The 21,500-nt window shown below is 37.3% G+C and overlaps 1 protein-coding gene across 1 annotated transcript; it reads left to right on the top strand.

Moving 5' to 3' along the window:
- The first annotated feature begins 33 nt into the window (after positions 1 to 33).
- LOC117289516 (bolA-like protein 3) lies at positions 34 to 21,500 on the top strand. The gene is made up of 4 exons (XM_033770661.1): positions 34 to 173; positions 13,905 to 14,028; positions 15,598 to 15,686; positions 21,029 to 21,500. Exons 1-4 carry the CDS (start codon positions 144 to 146, stop codon positions 21,110 to 21,112), a joined length of 327 nt encoding a protein of 108 aa, XP_033626552.1. The 5' UTR covers positions 34 to 143; the 3' UTR covers positions 21,113 to 21,500.

The raw sequence follows: 21,500 nt of genomic DNA, 5'->3' as shown, positions 1-21,500 counted from the left end.
TTGCGCAGGCGAAGACAAGTTCAAAACACAAGACATGCAAGATGGCGACCTCCATGATTGCACGAGAAAGTTCGTGATTCTGACTGCAGAGTGCAGCTGGGTTAAGACATAAGATTGGCCAGTCTTTTACTGAACGTGTTATCATGCTTCGGAGAATTTTTAGCAGTCGCCTGGTAGGTATCCTGCCATGATTTATCTGACACTTGACAGTGACAGTGACTGACAAACTTGAATTTTTACAAACGTTTTGTTGGGTTAGAAATTTTTTGGGACGGTGTTCGAATATGAATACTTCTAGTTCTAGAAACCTTAGAGTAGAAACTATTATATCGTAGGAGGTCCTGTTTTTGAGGTGTCCCTAAAATCGTGGCAAATCTTTTACCTCTCTGTGCGCGATGTAAACAGTCCGTAGATAGATATTGTGTGGTTTTATTTTCCAAGCAAAGAGTCTCCTCTCCCTTGACCAAAACTTTAGGAACATGTAAGGCTCCACTGGTTATTTGCTCTCGTAAATGCAAAAAGTTTGGTATTTTAGGCATTTCTACAAGGTACAAAAATATGTCATAATGTTGAGGCCATATAAAAAATTTTGCCCACCGAAAACGTTTCATCAAACACTATTTCAATTCACAATTCACGATGATCAAATCATGTGACTGAATATTTTGCTGAGCATTCTGGAAAAAAAAATACCGAGGCTTAACTTAAAGAAGCCATGTGCCTTATATATCATTTTTTAATATTTTTGGCGGATAAATTGGTGGCGACGCGCGGAAAATTATCCAAATTTAAACATTATTATTATTATTATTATTATTATTAAGCATTTAGGTACGCTATTCATGGTAAAACCATATCACAGCGTTTACAAAGAGCAATAAATTAAACATTATACAAACAAACAACAATAAAAACAAAAAACAAAATCAATTAGGAAAGAGGTAGGTTTTAAGAATCTTCTTAAACACATTCACTGTTTCAGCAGATTTAATATAGGAGGGAAGTTCATTCCACTCTTTAGCTGCTGAAACAGTGAATGTTCGATCTCCCGCCTTACTGTGAGTCATGGGAAAAGTAAGGCGAAATGGATCTGCATTGGAGCGAAGATTTGTACGCAAATCAGCTTGTTGATTCAATTATCACTGTTTATTTATACGCTTTATTATAAATATTAAGAAAAAAAATATAAAAAAAATAAATAAAATTCAGATTTGGAAGCCAGTAATTATTCACACTTTTTATATTTGTTATATTTTTTTATTTTTTGCAAGTTTCCATGGTAATTTAAAAAATTTATTATAAAAAATTTTGAATAAAATGAAGGCAACTGCTGGCTATACAGTCATACACAGAGTCTCAAAGAACACTTGTAGTCACTGCAGATGTTTCTTCCATCTATGGCTTCACCGGGAAACCATACTTTCTCGTTTGCCGTGAAAACTGGAAAAACTCAAAACAAATGGTGCCAGTTTAAGTCATCGAAGATCGGTGTGTGGTTTGAACATTTCAATGTTCATCAAGTTTTAATACATGTTTGCATACTTAATATTAACAAATGAAGATAATTAGGGCATCGGTTGATATGGCATCATTATTTTTTTTCAAATTTTTTTTTTCAAAGAAAAAGGCATAATAGCGTGAAAACTGGTAAGCAGAGGATATAACACTCAAGCAGATCCTTGCCATCCTTTGATTGGAGGATTGTCCGTCACGTGATAGCAAGTAAAATTACCATTGCACGCTGAGTCGCTCACCGTGCTTTTTCGTTCCATCCGAAAAGTACCATTGGCCTTGCAATTGCATGCTGCCAGCGTGCAACGGTACTTTTCGGATGAAACGAAAAAGCTGAGTAAAAACATCACTGCGTGCGCACGTCTTTTGGTAAGGCAACAGTGTTACTGCAAGGCATTATTAGGTGTTCGGCCAACAGACGAACAACTATTGTTAGGTGTTCGGCCAACAGCCGAACAACTATTGTTATTGTTATGTTTTTTTTAAGTTTTTTTTTCAGGTGTTCGGCCAACAGCCGAACAGCTATTGTTATTAGGTGTTCGGCCAACAGCCGAACAACTATTGTTATTGTTATGTTTTTTTTTTTAGGTTTTTTTTTAGGTGTTCGGCCAACAGCCGAACAACTATTGTTATTGTTCTGTTTTTTTTCCCTCATGTTCTTCTTTCCCTGCTAACCTTCTCCAGCAATTTTAAACAAAAGTAAAAATTGTACAAACTTAAAACTTACTATGTACGTATAGGCAATAGTGAGTAGATGAGAAATAGCCACTTTTTGGGAATGATGACGTCATTAATGAGGTCATGGCAAGGTTTTTAAAGTTGAAAAACGACATTTGCTTTTCGCTGTATCTCAACGAATATGAATGCTATGATGGGCTATGATCTATCATACTTGGACATTAGATAGATAAAGACTTTGACAACATTTGAAAAGTTAACGCCAAAATCGTATGACCTTAACTTCCGGTTGTTACCCTGGGTCAAAGTTCGCCTTCGCATTTTTTCATCAAAAAACAACTTTTGAGCTTTTAAGCAAAAGTAAAGCTTGTACAAACTTAAAACTTACTTTGTACATAGGCACTAGTGCGTAGATGAAACTGCCACTTTTTTGGATTGATGACGTCATTGATGACGTCATGGCAAGGTTTTTAATGTTGAAAAATTACAATTTGCTTGTTGCTGTATCTCAACGAATATTGAAGCTATGATGTTCATATTTCAGCATCGGATAGATAGAGACTTGGACAACATTTGAAAAGTTAACGCCAAAATCGTACGACCTTAACTTCCGGGTCGTTACCCTGGGTCAAAGTTCGCCTTCGTGTATTTTACATCAAAAAAACAACTTTTGAGCTTTTAAACAAGAGTAAAGCTTGTACAATTTTAAAACTTACTATGTTCATAGGCAATAGTGAGTGGAAGAAACCGCCACTTTTTGGGAATGATGACGTCATTGATGACGTCATGACAGGGTTTTTAATTTTGAAAAATTACCATTTGCTTGTTGCTGTATCTCAACGAATAGAAAAGCTATGATGTTCATATTTCAGCATCGGATAGATAAAGACTTGGGAAACATTTGAAAAGTTAACACTAAAATCGTACGACTTTAACTTCCGGGTCGTCACCCTGGGTCAAAGTTCGCCTTCGTGTTTTTGTCATCAAAAAAACAACTTTTGAGCTTATCTACGGCATAACTCAAGATTGAGATCAATTTGAACCTTGAAACTCAACAGATAGTTGAACCTTAGTGTTTTTAAGACAACACAGGCCTAATTACGTCATAATGACGTCATCAGGTATAAAATAACAATAAAACAACGTTTAAAATGTGTAAAAATCATATGGCGTGAACGTTTTTGGGGGAATCCCAAAAGCGCTCTTGTTTGTCCAACAAAAGAGGGCGCTGTTGATTATCAAATCTGTGTACATCATCCCGTGCAGGGGTAGCTAAATTTTTAAAGGGTTTCCATAAATTGCAAATTAAAACCTAAAGCCAATCTCACACAAACATATTGCATTTGTGAAGAAAAAAGGAGTTTTTAAAAACTGTGATACAATAAAAATCCACTCCAATAATTATTATCTGTTGAAGTGGAATCCCATTAGGTATTATTATTCATTAAAGTGGCTGATTGAATGGTCATATAGTGAGAGGGTTGACTTATTGTATCATTTAATAATGGACAAATACATCCTTGTGTACCCCAGCCTACTTGTTTTCTCCCTGCATTATTTTAATGTTTTATCTCAACTTAATTTTCATGGCGGCATAATTAAGGGGTGTAATTTAAAGTTTTGAACCATTTAGTTCTGCTTTGGTACTATCTCATTTGTAATCATGTGGGGCTTGGGCAGGGCGGTGGGGACATGAGCTTCCACGTCTCGCCTCGCCCCATTCTAACCACACACAAATGAAGTGTTTTAATACATCTACCCCCACCCCAACCCCCCCCCCCCCCCCTGGTGAAAAAAAGTCTTAATAAAAGGGGAGTAGCTTGTCTCATTGATATTTACCTTAAATGATTTAAGCAATGAAGACTTTGTGTAATCAAGGATCCAAGAATCTCTCTCTGTCATGTCAGTTCTCAGGGTTGCCCCCGTCTCCTGGTGTACTGCATCTCTCTGTGTTCTGGACAAAGATTAATTCAAATAATCTTGTTATATTTCCCAATTAATTGTTGGCCTAAATGCTGTATCAGACCCACACTTGACACCGACTTGCATAAAATAATACAGTGTATTAGAAGCTGGTGCGGGTTCCCCCCCCCCAAAAAAAAAATTACAAATAAAATCAAAACAACAAATTAACAATGTTCCTCATGGCAAACTGAGTACAAACTTGTTTATATATAGCGCCCTCTTTTGAACCATCCTCCTCCAGGCTCCAGCCCATGTTTCTGGGCCCCTGTCTTTATCCCGACAGGTGGAAGGGTTGAAAGTTTCCCACAGGTGAATAAACACCCCCATTAAAAAAGGATCATAAACTCTTCATCAAAGACAAAGACGAAGTTGACCACTTTGACCGCATGCATGGGGGCGCTTTCAACAGATTTTGTCCAATCACTTTACATTTTATCCTATTCTGGCTGTTCATATCCTATGCAAACTCAAACCGAGACTTTGTTCTTTCTCATTTGTGTATGTACAGGTTTAACACATGTACATTTGTATGCAGACTTTTTATTGTGATATTGCCATTTTTGCTGTGTAGTGCCTGTATTTTTGGTAACCAACTAAGGTTTATTTACTTTTTATTTTAAATAAACCAAATTATGTTGCCTGATATGGCCTTGAGTTAAAGTATATAACTAACCAATCCACCAGAGATCAATATTTGTCCGAAATACTTTAATAAAAACAACATTATTCGACTCCATAGAAATATGCTGTTGCTTACTAGATTGCAGCAATTGGAATAACAAAAAAAAAGTTTCACACAAATATTTAGAAAGTTAAAAGTCTTTGACGAATTCTGCATTACAGAGTTGAAAGGTCAGGCCGCCAACTGTTTTGTGCATCTTATCAATTGGTGGTAAGAAGCTTAATATGCAATTTTCCCTGGCAGGCATTGAAAAACTATTTAAAAAACAATTAGCACAATTATTACATATCTTGGAATTTTTTTTTTTTTTCGGGGGGGGGGGGGGGGGGGGGGCTTGTTTTCCATGAGTTTATATGAAGACAAACTTGCCGAAGTAGCTTCCTAAAATAAAAGGGAAATACATGGCATCGTGAGATACTATTTCAACGAGGACAACGTGGGTAAAACTATTTCAAATGTAGGCTAATTAATTAACAAACAAAAGTTGTGCAAATTGCTCAGGATCAGCCGCCAGCAAGCAGCACTTGCTATAGCTATTATCCAATTGTTCTGAAACCGTGAGTTTCAGCTTAATTTGAAAAGTTGGGTTGATGAAGGACCAAAGTCATTGTATTTTCATTATCGTTATAGCAGTGAAATGGAGCAGCTGCGTGACTAACCGGCAAGGGCCCATTTTCATGGTTTGCTTTGTCAGAATTCTGCCATTTAAGGGCTGCCCATGGACGTGCTCTATAGGGCCCTGTAAAGCACAGAAGACGTCTGTCAAGGGAACTATAGCATGTTGACTAAAAATTAATTGCAACACCTCCATCACGAAGGCTCCTATTAATTGCAACACCACCATCACGAAAGCTCCTAAATAATAGCACGTGCCTTTATACATGTAGCAATAACACCTGTCCAGGTTTGTACCCTAGTATCAACTAAATAGAGCGGAAAGATCAATTAATTCAATAAGGTGTCCATCGCCGGCAAAATTGACCATCAAGTGACCCAAGATGGACAGCTAATTAAAACCTTTAATTAATTTACTGCAGTTACGTTGCGTGTACATTGTTGATACCTTTTCATTATAGATAATAATTTATTGTAATTCCTTTAAGTTCTTTTATGTATAAAATTAAATTAGCAATCTGGAAGCTTTTTACGCTTCTCATATTCCACTGGCTTGTTAACTTACAAACACGATGTTGATTGGTTGCCTTGGTTTTAATGTACGTCACGATACTTCCATCAAAAGCTCCTCATAAACGAAGATTCGCACAAAATATTTCACTCAAGACGCGGTTGGAGGCAGAATACACATCTTGGTGATTTTGAGTCGTCTTCTTTTATCGTCAAACCACCATCAATATCGTGAAGACGTAACCCAATGCAACTTTAGTAGTCAAGTTTGAGGCAAGACTTTTAGACAATTACATCTTGTTGAAGAACCAAACACACACTCGGATGGTTAGAGTCGTCTTCGAACTTCTTTAATCATCAAACTATCAAGACAGCTTTAAGACGTGTTACCTATAAATGCGCTTTGGAGTCAAGTTTGAGGCAAGATTATTAGACAATATTATAAAAGCTTGTTGAAAAACCAAAGACTCACTCGCGGACACAAGTTTGTTTGTTTTGATATCGCTCCTCAAAATGAAGGCTACCATCTCAGTGTTGATTTTGGCATTCTTAGTAAAGTTATGCCAGTGTCTTCAATGGAGGGAATCCATCTTCTTCTTGACGTACAACCACACTTTGATAAATCACAAGTATGAATGGAAGACTGTATCTTCTCCAGTGATCTGTGGGCGAGACTGCTCTTCTGATCGACAGTGTGCCTCATTCAACTACCACATCAGTAAAAAATCCTGTGAGTTGAATAACGCTACAAGAGATCACAGTCCTGCTGACTTCATCCAGCTGGATGGAAGTGCCTACTATGGTATAATACGTAACCAGTACACCAGTTGCCAGATGTGGTACAGAGCTGGTCATCGTGATAATGGCATCTATACCATCTTTCCTGCTGGTCTGACTGATGGCATACGGGTCTACTGTGACATGGAAACTGATGGAGGAGGCTGGATTGTGTTCCAGAGAAGACAAGACGGCTCTGTTGACTTCTACCGCGACTGGGCCACCTACCAATCTGGCTTTGGCGATCCATCTGGTGAGTTCTGGCTCGGGAATGACATCCTGCAAGCCCTGACTAAGTCGGGCCAATGGGAATTAAGAGTAGGCCTAACGGATTGGGAGAACGGAACGGCTTGGGCAAGTTACAAAGAGTTTGCTGTATCTGGTGACCTATACACCCTTCACGTTGGTTCCTTCGATGCCAACAGTCCTGCTGGTGATGCTCTGATGTACCATAATGGACAAAACTTCACAACCAAGGACAGGGACAATGACGTATTTGAACATCTTGAAGAATCTGCAAACTGCGCTGTCAGAACTGGTGGGGCATGGTGGTTCAATGGATGTGCATCTTCGCACCTGAATGGGATATACTACCAGCAAGGAGAGGAACCAATTTCACATGGGCTGCAATGGTACTTGTGGAAGAATGACTGGTATAGTATGAAAAAGTGCTACATGTCCATGAAGGAACTCGTATAAACCCAAACTTTTGGCATTCCTAAAGAATCATCTCTATTGACGATATTAATAGAATAATACATTTAATATCTTCTACACTGTAAAAACTGGTCAGACTTTACCCGGATCCGTGTGTCATGTGTCATGTGGCTTGATCCGGAATGGGTCACGCCCCTCCACCTTTAATCCGGGTCAATACGACCCTGATGTGTTTAGAGTACAAGCAACCGAAGTGTACCCCCCCCCCCCCCCCCAACAAACAAACAAAAACAGTGCAGATTTTGGAGCACCGGATCTTAGGGGTCACGAAAATGCCGCATGATGCAAGCTCAAACCAAGTCCTTGGTTGAACAAGTTTCTTGGTCGGTTCGGGGTCAGTCTGACCCATAAAGTGGTCCGGATACCTAGGGATCAGGATCCAGGTCAGCTCTGACCCCGGGAGTTTTAGTTATCAGTCCCGCTGTACTTGATCAACCCTGATTTTGAAGGGATTCAATATTTTTTTTAAATAAAAGTGAAGCATTGTTTTGTTCCTATTTTTTTCTTTTTGGGGCTGACTTAACCAGGTTTTTGTTTAATGAAAAGATGTCATTTTAAAGGCTGCGCATTGTTTGCCCGAAAACATTTGATGATGTAATAAAACTACTACTTAAAACACTTTTAATTGTTATATTTAAAAAAAAAAGAAGCTTGCACAGGGTTTCTCGCTGCTTAAAGTTACCTGGAAGTGGTATTTTGTCAAAAAAAAGCTTTTGTCCCTAGTTTTTGGATGAGTAGGAATGTGAATAAACAGTTAAATAAGGTTCTAAAAAATTAGTTATTATCTTATTTACAAATTTAAGGGTAGGCCCGACCCGAGAGGGCGCTTTTCGTGACGTCAATCGAGGCGCGATATTAGAAGAGAAAATGTTGCACAGCGCTGAAAAAGAAGTCGGACCGGACCACTAGGTACTATTGCTCTTGTGAGTCTGACCAGCCATGCAGACTGACCCCATCTGTAGTTGTTCTGCTGCATCTAGCAGCAATACACTTGGTCGGCACTGCCGGAAAAATGCAAGAAATAAATTGTGTTCGACACGTACAAACTCACGACTTGGACTAGAATGTACTTGCACGTGTGTTTACTCTACGTACCAAACAACTTTATCTATTTTTTAAACATATATATCGTTACAAACAATTACTTAAAACAAATGTTTTATTGTTACTAAACATATACTCTTATGTTTGAAAAAAAATTAAGCTCTATTTCCAGGTGACTTTAATTGCATTATTTCAGAAGGAAATTTAAATCTGACCAAAAAGTATGTATTATAGACTATGGCGTGATAGTCTCAGTTGAGTTTTGTTTCGTAACCAGTGTCTTGCATGTGATGATCTTGATCTCGGTCAGCTGCTCAGATAAATTTGTTTCATACTTTGTCTGGATGGTATGGGGGTCGTCCATGAGTGTCAGGGTTATCTGGTTATGTTTATGAATACACCTTTTATTGTAATAATTTAATATATTTTGTATTTTCTTCATTTAAGGAGGTTTTGTTGAAAAAAATAATTATTTAATTGATTAATTAATTAAAATTTTGCATAATAGCTAACGATTTAGATAACAGTGATATTGCTAAGTATCCCGGTCCGGTACAAGATTATTGTTAAGGGGAGAATGGGCCTACTTGTCAATTTGATAGTAATTTGGAGTGTAGTTCTTTCAAATGTGACCAGTTATTAAGCTGTTGCCATTTGATTGTACAAAACGAATCGTTGGTTGTAGCCAATAGTGCAATAATAATAATAAAACAGTAGAATAAGAATAGTCAATCCTAAACATTGTGTTTGTTTATGTTGCTACACCTGACCTTCCCGTCAGCAGGCAATGATATTTGGTCATTGGAAAAAGTAAAAATAAAATTTTAATGAGTATGTATAAGTGGTGATCTATTACTGCTGGACAAACGCAGTGTGGGATTTAAAAGGTTAATTTACCATGGTATTCTTTTTATTTAATCAAAATTTTTTGAAAAGGCCCAAACAAATCTGGAATCAGACCCAAAGTAGGAAGAATGTCAGGTCTGCACCAGGGAGTGTGGGTGACTAATTAAAGGCGTTTTAGAAAGACTACCAAAGTCTAAACAAATGGGAGTATCCCGAACAACAAACTCAAAACTATGGACAGTCCATACCCCTCAGTTAATATTATCCTTCTCACTTGGAAGACCTTTGTATATGGGGTCATAGAAAAATTCCACACCCACAATCTTTTATAAATCACTTTTTATACTGAAAGTTCGTTGAGTAACCTCTGGGAAAGCAGTTCATTGTTCGATAAAAATTAACCATGAAGAGTAAACCGATTGCTCACGAGCGCCTAACAAGTTAATAATTACACACGATTCATCATTGTGAGACATATTCGCATAATATTTTCCAGAGTTTTCTGGGTGACGTTGCTATGTGTTGAATCTAAAGCAGCACATTGTACAATGTTTAGGTGGTTCAGGCAGAATCAACACACTGAACTATACGCTGACGTGAGTACAATTTCGCTCTGTTTTGTATATATTTCGGCCAACAGCCGAACAACTATTGCCACTTTTTTAGAATGATGACGTCATTGATGACGTCATGACAGGGTTTTTAATGTTAAAAAATGACCATTTGCTTGTTGCTGTATCTCAACGAATATAAAAGCTATGATGTTCATACTTGGGCATCGGATAGATAAAGACTTGGACAACATTTGAAAAGTTAACGCTAAAATCGTACCACCTTAACTTCCGGGTCGTTACCCTGGGTCAAAGTTCGCCTTCGTGTTTTTTTCATAAAAAAACAACTTTTGAGCTTATCTACGGCATAACTCAAGATTGAGATCGATTTGAACCTTGAAACTCAATAGATAGTTGAACCTTAGTATTTTTAAGACAACACAGGCCTAATTACGTCATAATGACGTCATCAGGTATTGAAAAACAATAAAATGTGTAAAAATCATATGGCGCGAAAGTTTTTCGGGGAATTCCCAACAGCGCTCTCTTTTTGCCCACCAAAGAGGGCGCTGTTGATTATCAAATCTGTGTACAGCATCAAGTGCAGGGGTGAGCTAGATTTTTAAAGGGCTTTCATAAGTTGCAAACAAAAAACTGATGCCAATCTCACACAAACATATTGCATTTGTGAAGAAACAAGGCGTTCAAAAGTGTGATACAAGTTTAACTATAAAATAAGGACACATTGTATAAAAAACATCTTTATGGTTCAATGTTTTTGAACTACGTCTCACGTAACGTCCAACCGAACACCGTGTTTTTGTAATTAACAAAAAACACTATGTCTAGTTTCCCTCGTGTTCTTCTTTCCCTGCGAACCTTCTCCAGCAATTTTAAACAAAAGTAAAGCTTGTACAAACTTAAAACTTACTATGTACATAGGCAATAGTGAGTAGATGAAACCGCCACTTTTTGGGAATGATGACGTCATTGATGAGGTCATGGCAAGGTTTTTAAAGTTGAAAAACGACATTTGCTTTTCGCTGTATCTCAACGAATATGAATGCTATGATGTTCATACTTGGGCATCAGATAGATAAAGACTTGGACAACATTTGAAAAGTTAACGCCAAAATCGTACGACCTTAACTTCCGGGTCGTTACCCTGGGTCAAAGTTCGCCTTCGTGCATTTTACATAAAAAAAAAAACTTTTGAGCTTTTAAACAAAAGTAAATCTTGTACAAACTTAAAACTTACTATGTTCATAGGCAATAGTGAGTGGAATAAACCGCCACTTTTTGGGAATGATGATAATGAGGTCATGACAGGGTTTTTAATTTTGAAAAATGACCATGTGCTTGTTGCTGTATCTCAACGAATAGAAAAGCTATGATGTTCATATTTCAGCATCGGATAGATAAAAACTTCGACCATATTTGAAAAGTTAACGCCAAAATCGTACGACCTTAACTTCCGGGTCGTTACCCTGGGTCAAAGTTCGCCTTCGTGTATTTTACATCAAAAAACAACTTTCGAGATTATCTACGGCATAACTCAAAATTGAGATCGATTTGAACCTTGAAACTCAACAGATAGTTGAACCTTAGTGTTTTTAAGACAACACAGGCCTAGTTACGTCATAATGACGTCATCAGGTATTAAATAACAATAAAACAACGTTTAAAATGTGTAAAAATCATATGGCGCGAACGTTTTGGGGAGAATTCCAAAAGCGCTCTTGTTTGTCCAACAAAAGAGGGCGCTGTTGATTATCAAATCTGTGTAATCATCCCGTGCAGGGGTAGCTAAATTTTTGATGAAACCGCCACTTTTTTGGATTGATGACGTCATAGCAAGGTTTTTAATGTTGAAAAATTACAATTTGCTTGTTGCTGTATCTCAACGAATATTGAAGCTACATGTATGATGTTCATATTTCAGTATCGGATAGATAAAGACTTGGACAACATTTGAAAAGTTAATGCCAAAATCGTACGACTTTAATTTCCGGGTCGTTACCCTGGGTCAAAGTTCGCCTTCGTGTTTTTTTTTCATCAAAAAAACAACTTTTGAGCTTATTTACGCCATATCTCAAGATTGAGATCGATTTGAAACTCAACAGATAGTTGTAGTAAATAACAATAAAACAACGTTTAAAATTTGTAAAAATCATTTGGCGCGAAAGTTTTTGGGGGAATTCCCAACAGCGCTCTCTTTTTGCCCACCAAAGAGGGCGCTGTTGATTATCAAATCTGTGTACAGCATCCAGTGCAGGGGTGAGCTAGATTTTTAAAAGGCTTTCATGAGTTGCAAACAAAAAAACTGATGCCAGTCTCACACAAACATATTGCATTTGTGAAGAAACAAGGCGTTCAAAAGTGTGATACAAGTTTAACTATAAAATAACGACACATTGTATAAAAAACATCTTTATGGTTCAATGTTTTTGAACAACGTCATCACGTAACGTCCAACCGAACACCGTGTTTTTGTAATTAACAAAAAACTCTATGTCTAGTTATTAGTAAAATTACTAGCATTCGGCTTCTGCGTGTCTCAAAATAGCTGTAGAACGCACATCGTGACTGTTGAATCCAACAGGCCGACTCAAAGAGAAACGGGTGTAATTTCACAATAAAAATTCGCCACGTGAAATGGAACAGTCCAAATTATACCGAGCGATAATATTCCTCCCATTCCACTCTGAGCCACTCAATATTTGTATAATAAGGCTCCCTCACGGGGGAGCCTTATAGTTTCTAGAAGTTTAGAAGTAGTGTTCGAACTAAACTAAAAATTTGTTTTAAAAAGCCGACAACTACTGACGACAACTGCCGAAACCATTAAATACATGTGTAAGATTCATATTATTGACTATAAATGTATTACTATTATTTCCTTCATCAATCTATTCTGGCTAGTGTTTTGTCTGTTGGAAAAAGGAATTCAACTTTCAAGACCATCATGTAATCCAAATGTATGTTCAAACAGCGCCCTCTGTTGGCTGGTTGGAGTTGGCCCAGAAGAGAAAGTGTAATAATCATATTACGTGTATATTAAATGTACAACATGCAATCTCCGATCTCGTCCTCAGAGCTCGGAGTATTGATATTTGTTTATTTATATTTGCTCGGGTCAGTGTTGTTTTGTTTTTTAATTGTTTCCAAATAAAAGAAAGTCGGTGGATAGGGCATATATTCCTCAGTACAGTAGCCCAAGTATTGGCTAATAAGTAATAAATTTAATTTTTGCTATAAAACAAATTCTCCCGCTTATGCATAAATGAGTAGCCAAACTTACTAAAGTAACTAATAGTAAACAAAACGGTTATTACAAATTACAAAATAATTAAGGACACTATTGATAATTACTCAAAATGAGCATAAAACCTTTCTTGGTGATAAGTAATGGGGAGAGGTTGATGGATTAAAACATTGTGAGAAACGGCTCCCTCTGAAGTGCCATAGTTTTCGAGAAAGAAGTAATTTTCCACGAATTTGATTTTGAGACCTCGGGTTTAGAACTTGAGGTCTCGAAATCAACCATCTAAACATACACAACTTCGTGTGACAAGGGTGTTTTCTTTCATTATTATCTCGCAACTTTGATGACCGATTGAGCTCAAATTGTCACAGGTTAGTTATTTTATGCATATGTTGAGACACACCAACTGTGAAGGCTAGTCCTTAACAATTACCAATAGTGTCCACTGCCTTTAAGCCAATTAGGGCATCTGTCGCTCTGTGGTTGAACCAAAATCCCTTCAAGCCGAACCCTCTGCATCCCTGTCCAGAGCTGTTGTCGTTAACTCATGCGCGTTAGCTCTTGAATACTACATGTACTTCTTTTAAAAACCTAATACCGGTAAGTGATGGTGTCAGTCCATCTAGCTTTCAGCCTTCCTCTTCCAATGCGACAAACACAAACAAATAAAACACAGGTTGTTATTGAACATTTTCTAACAAAATCCTTTGGACTGTCTGTAACTTTGTTTCTTTTTATCAAGCTCCCTCAACGATGGAGGGGCTTATCTGATAGCACGGTGCTCACTCAAGGTGAACAAAAACTCAAAAGTATTCTTCGGGATAAGTTTCCTAAGGCAGTGGCAGTCCAAGTACAAGACGTGTCAGGTATGTGATCTATTGGAAATGGGGTTTAACTCATTCTACTGCAAATTGGTCATCATAAGTTTTGTTTCTAAAATTGGGAATGATTTTGTTGGACCTAATTCACAGAAATGGTGAAATGATAAACTTTGGTTCTTTTGTATCATTTGGTTAAATGCCAGTCTGGGTGCTGGAATTGTGTAATTACTGTTATTTCTCAAACCCTCCTACATTTAAAATTGGTTCACTATGTTGAAATTGTTTTATATACCCCACAGAGTTCCACAAAATAACATTTATGTGAAATATTTTAAAGGGTCTATGTAACTTTTTTATGACAAAAACCACAATGTCACAGATTTACACTAAACTTACACAGTTTGAAGATAATGAGAGTAGACAGCTTCCCTAAAAATATTACGTGCTGAGGTGCTGTAGTTTTTGGGAAATGAGAAAAACAATGTTATGACAATAATTTCTGAAAACCTGTGAAAATTTGAGCTCAATCGGTCATCAAACTTGCAAGATAACAATGAAAGAAAAAAACAGCCTTGTCAATCGACATTGTGTGGTTGATTTCTAGACCTCAAGTTCTAAACATGAGGTCTCAAAAACAAATTTGTGGAAAATTACTTCTTTCTCAAAAACTATGGCACTTCAGAGGGAGCCGTTTCTCACAATGGTTTATACCATCAACCTCTCCCCATTACTCGTCACCAAGAAAGGTTTTATGCTAATAATCATTTTGAGTAATTACCAATAGTGTCCACTGCCTTTAACATTGGTCAGTGCATGTAATACATGTGTGTAATATTAATAACTTATTTTGGGGTTGAACAAAGAATTGACTAGAGTAGGATTTAAACCAACGACCTCCGGCGATCTTCCAACTGAGCTATCTAGCCCTATATTGGCGGTGTCCCTTTTTTGTCAATAGCTTTATTCAGTTTCCCTTGTGGTTTATAATGATAATAATATTAATAATAATAAAACTAATTTATTGATTTATAGGCCTACTTATGTGCAGTGCTTTGTCTACAGGCGTCTCAAAGCACTTATCTTTATACGTATATTTATTTGCAGGCAGGTATTGAAGTCTTTAAAGACACTGGACAGTATTGGTAATTGTCAAAGACTAGCCTTCACAGTTGGTGTATCTCAACATGCGTAGAATAACAAACCTGTGAAAATATGAGCTCAATTGGTCATCGAAGTTGCAAGATAATAATGAAAGAAAAATAACCCTTGTCACATGAAGTTGTGTGCGTTAAGATGGTTCATTTCGAGACCCTCAAGTTCTAAATCTGAGGTCTCGAAATCAAACTTGTGGAAAATTACCGTTTCTCGTAAACTATGGCACTTCAGAGGGAGCTGTTCTCACAATGTTTTTTACCATCAACCTCTCCCTATTACTCGTCACCAAGAAAGGTTTTATGCCAATAATTATTCTGAGTAATTACCATAGTGTCCACTGCCATATATGACACCCAAATGAGAAATGCGCTGTACAGTGTATTCAATGTACAGCGCTACGTGTACGCACATGTAAGAACTAGTTATGTGGTCTCACACTGTTTTTTTTTTATTCCTCAGGGGGCTGTGGAGCAATGTATGAAGTTACCATTGAATCAGAGGAGTTTGCCGGTAAACGCACTCTCCAACAACACCGTATGGTTACACAGGTAAGGCAGTTTTCTCTGCATTTGTTTTTTTCTAGGAAATAAAATTCCTTTTCTACTAAAGAACTGGAAGAGGTTACAATTTACATAAACCCCTTTCCAGTACACTAGAACCTTCAGTGAAAATTTATTCGACAGGTTTCTAACCCAATGCAAACTCACAGGAAAAAGCAATTTCTTTGGAGATACACTACCTTATAGAGCTGCTTTATGGGGAAATATTGCTTAAAATATAGAAATGAGCAGTATACCAGTGAGTCACAAATTGTACTTGGTACATATATGGTAGTTTAGCTGGTAACCTTGTTTTGGAAAGCACAATTTAGTTGGGACTAGAGCTTGGGTCCAGTGAACAAGACCAATCAGCCAACACATGCCTAGCCTTGATCAAGGCGCTCCTGCCAGCCGCGACCTGCATAAATCCTAGTCCCCACTGAATTCCGCAAGCGCACATGCCCCCATGTACATAACACAAAGCATGCATACGTACACATACTGTACGTGTACATGCGTACCATCTGTACAGTACACGTACTCTACATGAGTACTTTCTAAGTAGCTTGAGCCTCGTGTGCGAGGTTGAAAGTAGAAAGACACGACCGTACTCACGACTTTGCTATACTGTTCTCGCTGTACAATGGACTGTACTATACAATGTATACATTGTTCGTGTATGCACTGCATGCAGAGACTGCCGAATCGTGCTGCATCGATCGGGCCAGGGCACACTATGCCAACAGCCTTGAGTCAAGGACATGCCATATTTAATAGAAATTCTAAGAAACTTTTTTGAAGCAGTATTCTCAGAACTAGAGAAGTCAAATCAAGGAGCAGAATCGCTTTTTAGCTAAAGAAAATAACTGACACTGTCAAGCTGATACACATGAACATGTGCTTGAAAAAAAAAATAATCTAAAAACAGATATCTGAAATTTCTCATCCTGGTAATTAGACAAACTATGAAATGCTTCAGGCGATCTATTTACTTTTTTTTTATTTCCTCAAAGTACTTTGGAAGTATTGATGTAATAGACAAACATAGATCCATTAAAATTAAGTTATGTTTTTTTTCTTTATGCACTTCCTTGTAATTCACAAAGTGTTTCAAAATGTTGAAATGGAGTGTTTCCCCTTAAAGATGCTTTGTCAGATTTTTGTCCAATTTGACCCAAAAATTTTGATTTAAAATTCAATAGGTATTTTGAAGGGGGTCGAGAAAGTTACAAGTTACAAGTTTTTGTTGGGATCCGACAATATATCACGTGACCAATTCTTATTTGTTTTATAAGAAACGTTTTAAATTTTGGTCATGGTTCCTGACCATTAAAAGTAAAAGTTAAACTTTTTTTCGTTAAATTGGGTGATACTCTTTGAAATACCATTCACTCAAAAAAATCTATTTTTTAATGTTTAGGGCAAAAAATCTGACATAATACCCATATTATGTCACCCTCCATGACAGAGGTAATAACAGTATTTCTACATCTGGACTCAATTTTATAGAGCTGCTTAGTATAAAATGTTGCTTAAAGACACTGGAAACTATTGCTAATTGTTAAAGACAGGTCTTCTCACTTGGTGTATCTCAACACATGCATAAAATGAGCTCAATTGGTCATTGAAGTTGCGAGATAATAATGAAAGAAAAGATACCCTTGTCACACGAAGTTGTGTGCTTTCAGATGCTTCATTTCGAGACCTCAAAATCTAATTCTGCGGTCTCGAAATCAAATTTGTGAAAAATTACTTCTTTCTCGAAAACTACGTTATTTCAGAGGGAGCCGTTTCTCACAAATGTTTACCACCATCAACCTCTCCCATAACTCGTTACCAAGTAAGGTTTTATGCTAATATACATTATTTTAAGTAGTTACCCATTAGTGTCCACTGCCTTTAAATTGTCAAATACCAGTATTCTCACTTGGTGTATCCCAATGTATAAAATGAAAAATTTGTGCAAATTTGGACTCAATTGGTCATCGCAAAATTTGCAAGTGAATAATGAAAGAAAAAACACCCTTGTTGCATTAAATTGTGTGCTTTTTTGATACCTAAACATGGCATATTTGAGTGAGAAACTACCTCTCAAAAACCATGTAACTTCAGAGTGAGCCGTTTCTCACAATGTTTTTTTACTATCAACAGCTCTCCATTGCTTGGTCCCAAGTTTTTATGCTAAACATTATTTGAGTGTCCAGTGTCTTTAAGGACACATGTGTCACCAGCAGGACTCAAACCCACACTTTCTGACCAGTTCACCAGGGCCCAATTTCAAAGAAATGCTTATATAAGCACAGAAAGTAGCTAAGTACAACCAAAATGTGCTTACCACCAGAACAAAAGCTACCAGCCAAAATACCATGTCCACACACAAACAACATGTGACTGGTATCCTGCTCATTACTGCTAAGCAGGGATATTTTAAACAATATTTCCTGCTTAATCGGCTTAACCATGGCTTAAAGGCAGTGGACACTATTGGTAATTACTCAAAATAATTATTAGCATAAAACCTTTCTTGGATACGAGTAATGGGGAGAGGTTAATGGTATAAAACATTGTGAGAAACAGCTCCCTCTGTAGTGCCATAGTTTTCGAGAAAGAAGTAATTTTCCACGAATTTGATTTCAAGACCTCAAGTTTAGAACTTGAGGTCTCGAAATCAACCATCTATTAAACGCACAGAACTTCGTGTGACAAGGGTGTTTTTTCTTTCATTATTATCTCGCACGTTCGATGACCGATTGAGCTCAAATTTTCACAGGTTTGTTATTTTATGCATGTATGTTGAGATACACCAACTGTGAAGGCTAGTCTTTGACAATTACCAATAGTGTCCTTTAATAGTGGCTTTAACGAAGTTGGGCCCAGTTTGTCTGGCGCACTTGAGCGCTCAGCCACACGACCATAAATTAATCGTAACGTACATCAAGTACACCTGTAGAGAACTCGGATTGCAACAGTGCGCTTGAATGAACCATGGACAGGTGTATGGAGGGGAATTTCCCTCATCTCTCCACCAAATTTTCCCTGCAGCTTCATTAAACAACAGCAGGTGTTGACTCAATTTCCCAGTCTGCTGATACAGGCTTTATGAGTGAATAAACTTATGATAGCAGGGGCTTGGATATTACAATGGACTGCAAGCCAGAGGCATGTTGATAGAAGGATTGGGCCATTAAAGGCTCTGAACACTATTGGTAATTACTCAAAATGATTGTTGGCACAAAAACTTACTTGGTATTCGAGCAATGGACAGATGTTTATAACTATTATAAAACATTCCGAGACAGGGCTCCCTCTGCTGAAATAAGGTAGTTTTTGAGACAGAAGTAACAACTCACTCAATATTAAAACATGGAGGAAGACAATTTCCCATGATTAAAACTACCGTAGTAACGTAGTTTTTGAGTTGAGGTAATTTCTCACTCAATTAATAACAGTTTTTGAAGCCTTTATAGGCATCTCAAAGCACATAAGTTTGTGCAACAATGGTGTTATTTCGTTCATTATTCTCTTGCAACTTAGGTGACCTACTGAGCCCAAGTTTTCACAGGTTTGGAGTTGGGATACACCAATACTTGGGATACCCCAAGTGAGGACACTAGTCTTTGACAATTACCAAAGGTGTATCCATGCCTTTAATATCAAGATAGTGAACAAGTCAGGCTGTCTGGTGTTGTTGTTCAAATGTTTACTGTAGTGTCATGTGATAAATATGTTTCCATGATAATGACTCTTCCCTACATAAATGAGATAAATCTTCTCTTGGTTTTTAGAGCTTGTTCAAGTTTATAAAGTGTGTAGCGTTTTTTAAATAAATTATTTAAATCCTGGTCCCAAATGTAAAAAAAATAATTTTGCAGGCATGTTATTTTTTGTACTTTGAGGTTGTTTTCTCATTATTCTGCCCTCGGTAAGATATTAAAAGAATGGGTAAAAAGTCTTAAAGCGTACACCATGATGTAGGTTTAAGGCCCAGTCACACAGGCCTCGATAACGAACGAGGAACGAAAACCACTGGAGGTGTTTCCTACACAATCCTTATATCTGCCCGCGGCCAGGCCAGGTTTCTCAGGAATTTGCTTGTGTTTTTGCATTTTTTTTGCTGTTCTCTTTTTATAACCATTGTATTATTGCTTTTTCTTGTAAATCTTTGATGTGCAATTTTTTAATACATGTTTATGTTTTTTCATGTTTGCTGGCAAATAAAATGAAATGAAATAAAAACGAGGAACGAAAAGCTTGTCAATACACCCCTCGTTTGGTTGAATAAGCGTGGGCGTATTCTGTGCGGAGCAATTTGACCAGTATAAAGGCCCGGTCCCACTGCAGCGATAACGAGAACGCTAACGAGAACGACGCAAATGGAACGCATTCTATTGGTTGAATGAGCATAGTGCGTATTCTGCGTGGAGCAGTTCAACCATTACAATGCTTTCTCTGTGCGCCGTGATCGTTATTGTTATCTCTCTCGTTTCCCCCTCAATAAAGCCTGATTTTGGCTACACAAGCTCTATGGTTTTGTGGATTTTCACCCGAATTCAAGCCCTGTTTAAGTGGGGGCACAGGAGTTGGAAGAGTTGGGTTAATTCCGATGTTTTTGGTTCACTTGAAAAAAATTGTGTACAGGTTTCCTCATGCTTGCAAGCTACACTGATTATGTTCGTTTTTTAGGTGCGTTTTGGTTTCATGAAAACAGAAAATTACGAAAATAATGATAACACAAACTTGGTTGGGGAAATATTTGGATGAATTGTGCCTTTGATGATACTAGCATGGAATTTGGCACGCCAGACGGAGTATGATGAAGCACTATTTGACAGCCCTTTTTTTCTACACCTGTCACACTTGGGCTCTTTGTCTGTATAAATGACTTCATGTGTCACATATAAGCTCAATTAATCATGGAAGGCAAATTTATGTACTAGGGTTGTTTATGTACTGTAGTCGTCACGTCAAGTTTTTGAGAACAAAGAGTGAAAATCACATAGCCATGTTGTCAGGGGAGTCTCGTAAACACCAGTACGCTGCTGTACTCAGAAATCCGTTGTTACAATGATTTGCAAAAAACAGTTAACGGCCTGACGTTTCTGCTATAGGGTCGAAACGTCAGGCTATTAACTATTTTTTGCATTTATAACCATCGATCCATTTTTTATTTTCTCGTTACAATGATTTTGTGAAATGTCAACAAAAAACCACTTGGCCTTTTGTTTGACTAATTTCTCGGAAACTACAGCACCTCAGCAAGTAATATTTTAAAAGGTACCCAAACCCGTGAGCAGAAATTTATGAAAATATTGATAATTTGTTTCATTTATTTGTTTTTTTTGTGTGTGCAGGCATTAGCTGAAGAAGTAAAGCAGATGCATGGCCTTAGAATCGCAACAGCCGTCCCTTCCAAAACAGCCTCAACTGAGAGCTGATAAAAACAAAAGTCCAGCAAATGAACTAAAATCTACACTCACAAGTACTCTGTTGTAACCAAAGAAGAGTGAAATAACTTACCTGACTCGGGAGTTACCATGGTAACCAGAGTAAAAAATGAGTAACAGAAGACATTTTTTTAGGTGGAAGTAAAAAGATCATGTGATTTATTTTGAAGTATCCACCATATATACAAGTGGTTTTAATTTGTAAAAGATTACCAGCATCTTAGGCCCATGGTTTCTTCACGATCTTTCTTAGGAGTTTTCTTGATGATCTCCATTTGCCTTAATGCTGTTCGGTAAGATTTTTAATATTTATCTTGTTTTTTTTATTATTTTTTTGTATGCAAGTCACCAGACACACAAGGCCTGAAGGCCACTTCAA

This window comes from Asterias rubens, chromosome 4 (genome assembly GCF_902459465.1).
Source record: "Asterias rubens chromosome 4, eAstRub1.3, whole genome shotgun sequence".
NCBI classification, from domain to species: Eukaryota; Metazoa; Echinodermata; class Asteroidea; order Forcipulatida; family Asteriidae; genus Asterias; species Asterias rubens.
Note: the sequence above shows the minus strand (reverse complement) of the source record. Positions and strands in the feature narration are given on the sequence as shown.

Coding starts and splice junctions, on each gene's coding strand:
- LOC117289516 (XM_033770661.1), top strand. CDS start 144: ATGCTTCGGAGAATTTTTAGCAGTCGCCTG. Junction 14,029..15,597: donor CCAAGTACAAGACGTGTCAG/GTATGTGATCTA, acceptor TTTATTCCTCAG/GGGGCTGTGGAGCAATGTAT. Junction 15,687..21,028: donor AACACCGTATGGTTACACAG/GTAAGGCAGTTT, acceptor TTGTGTGTGCAG/GCATTAGCTGAAGAAGTAAA.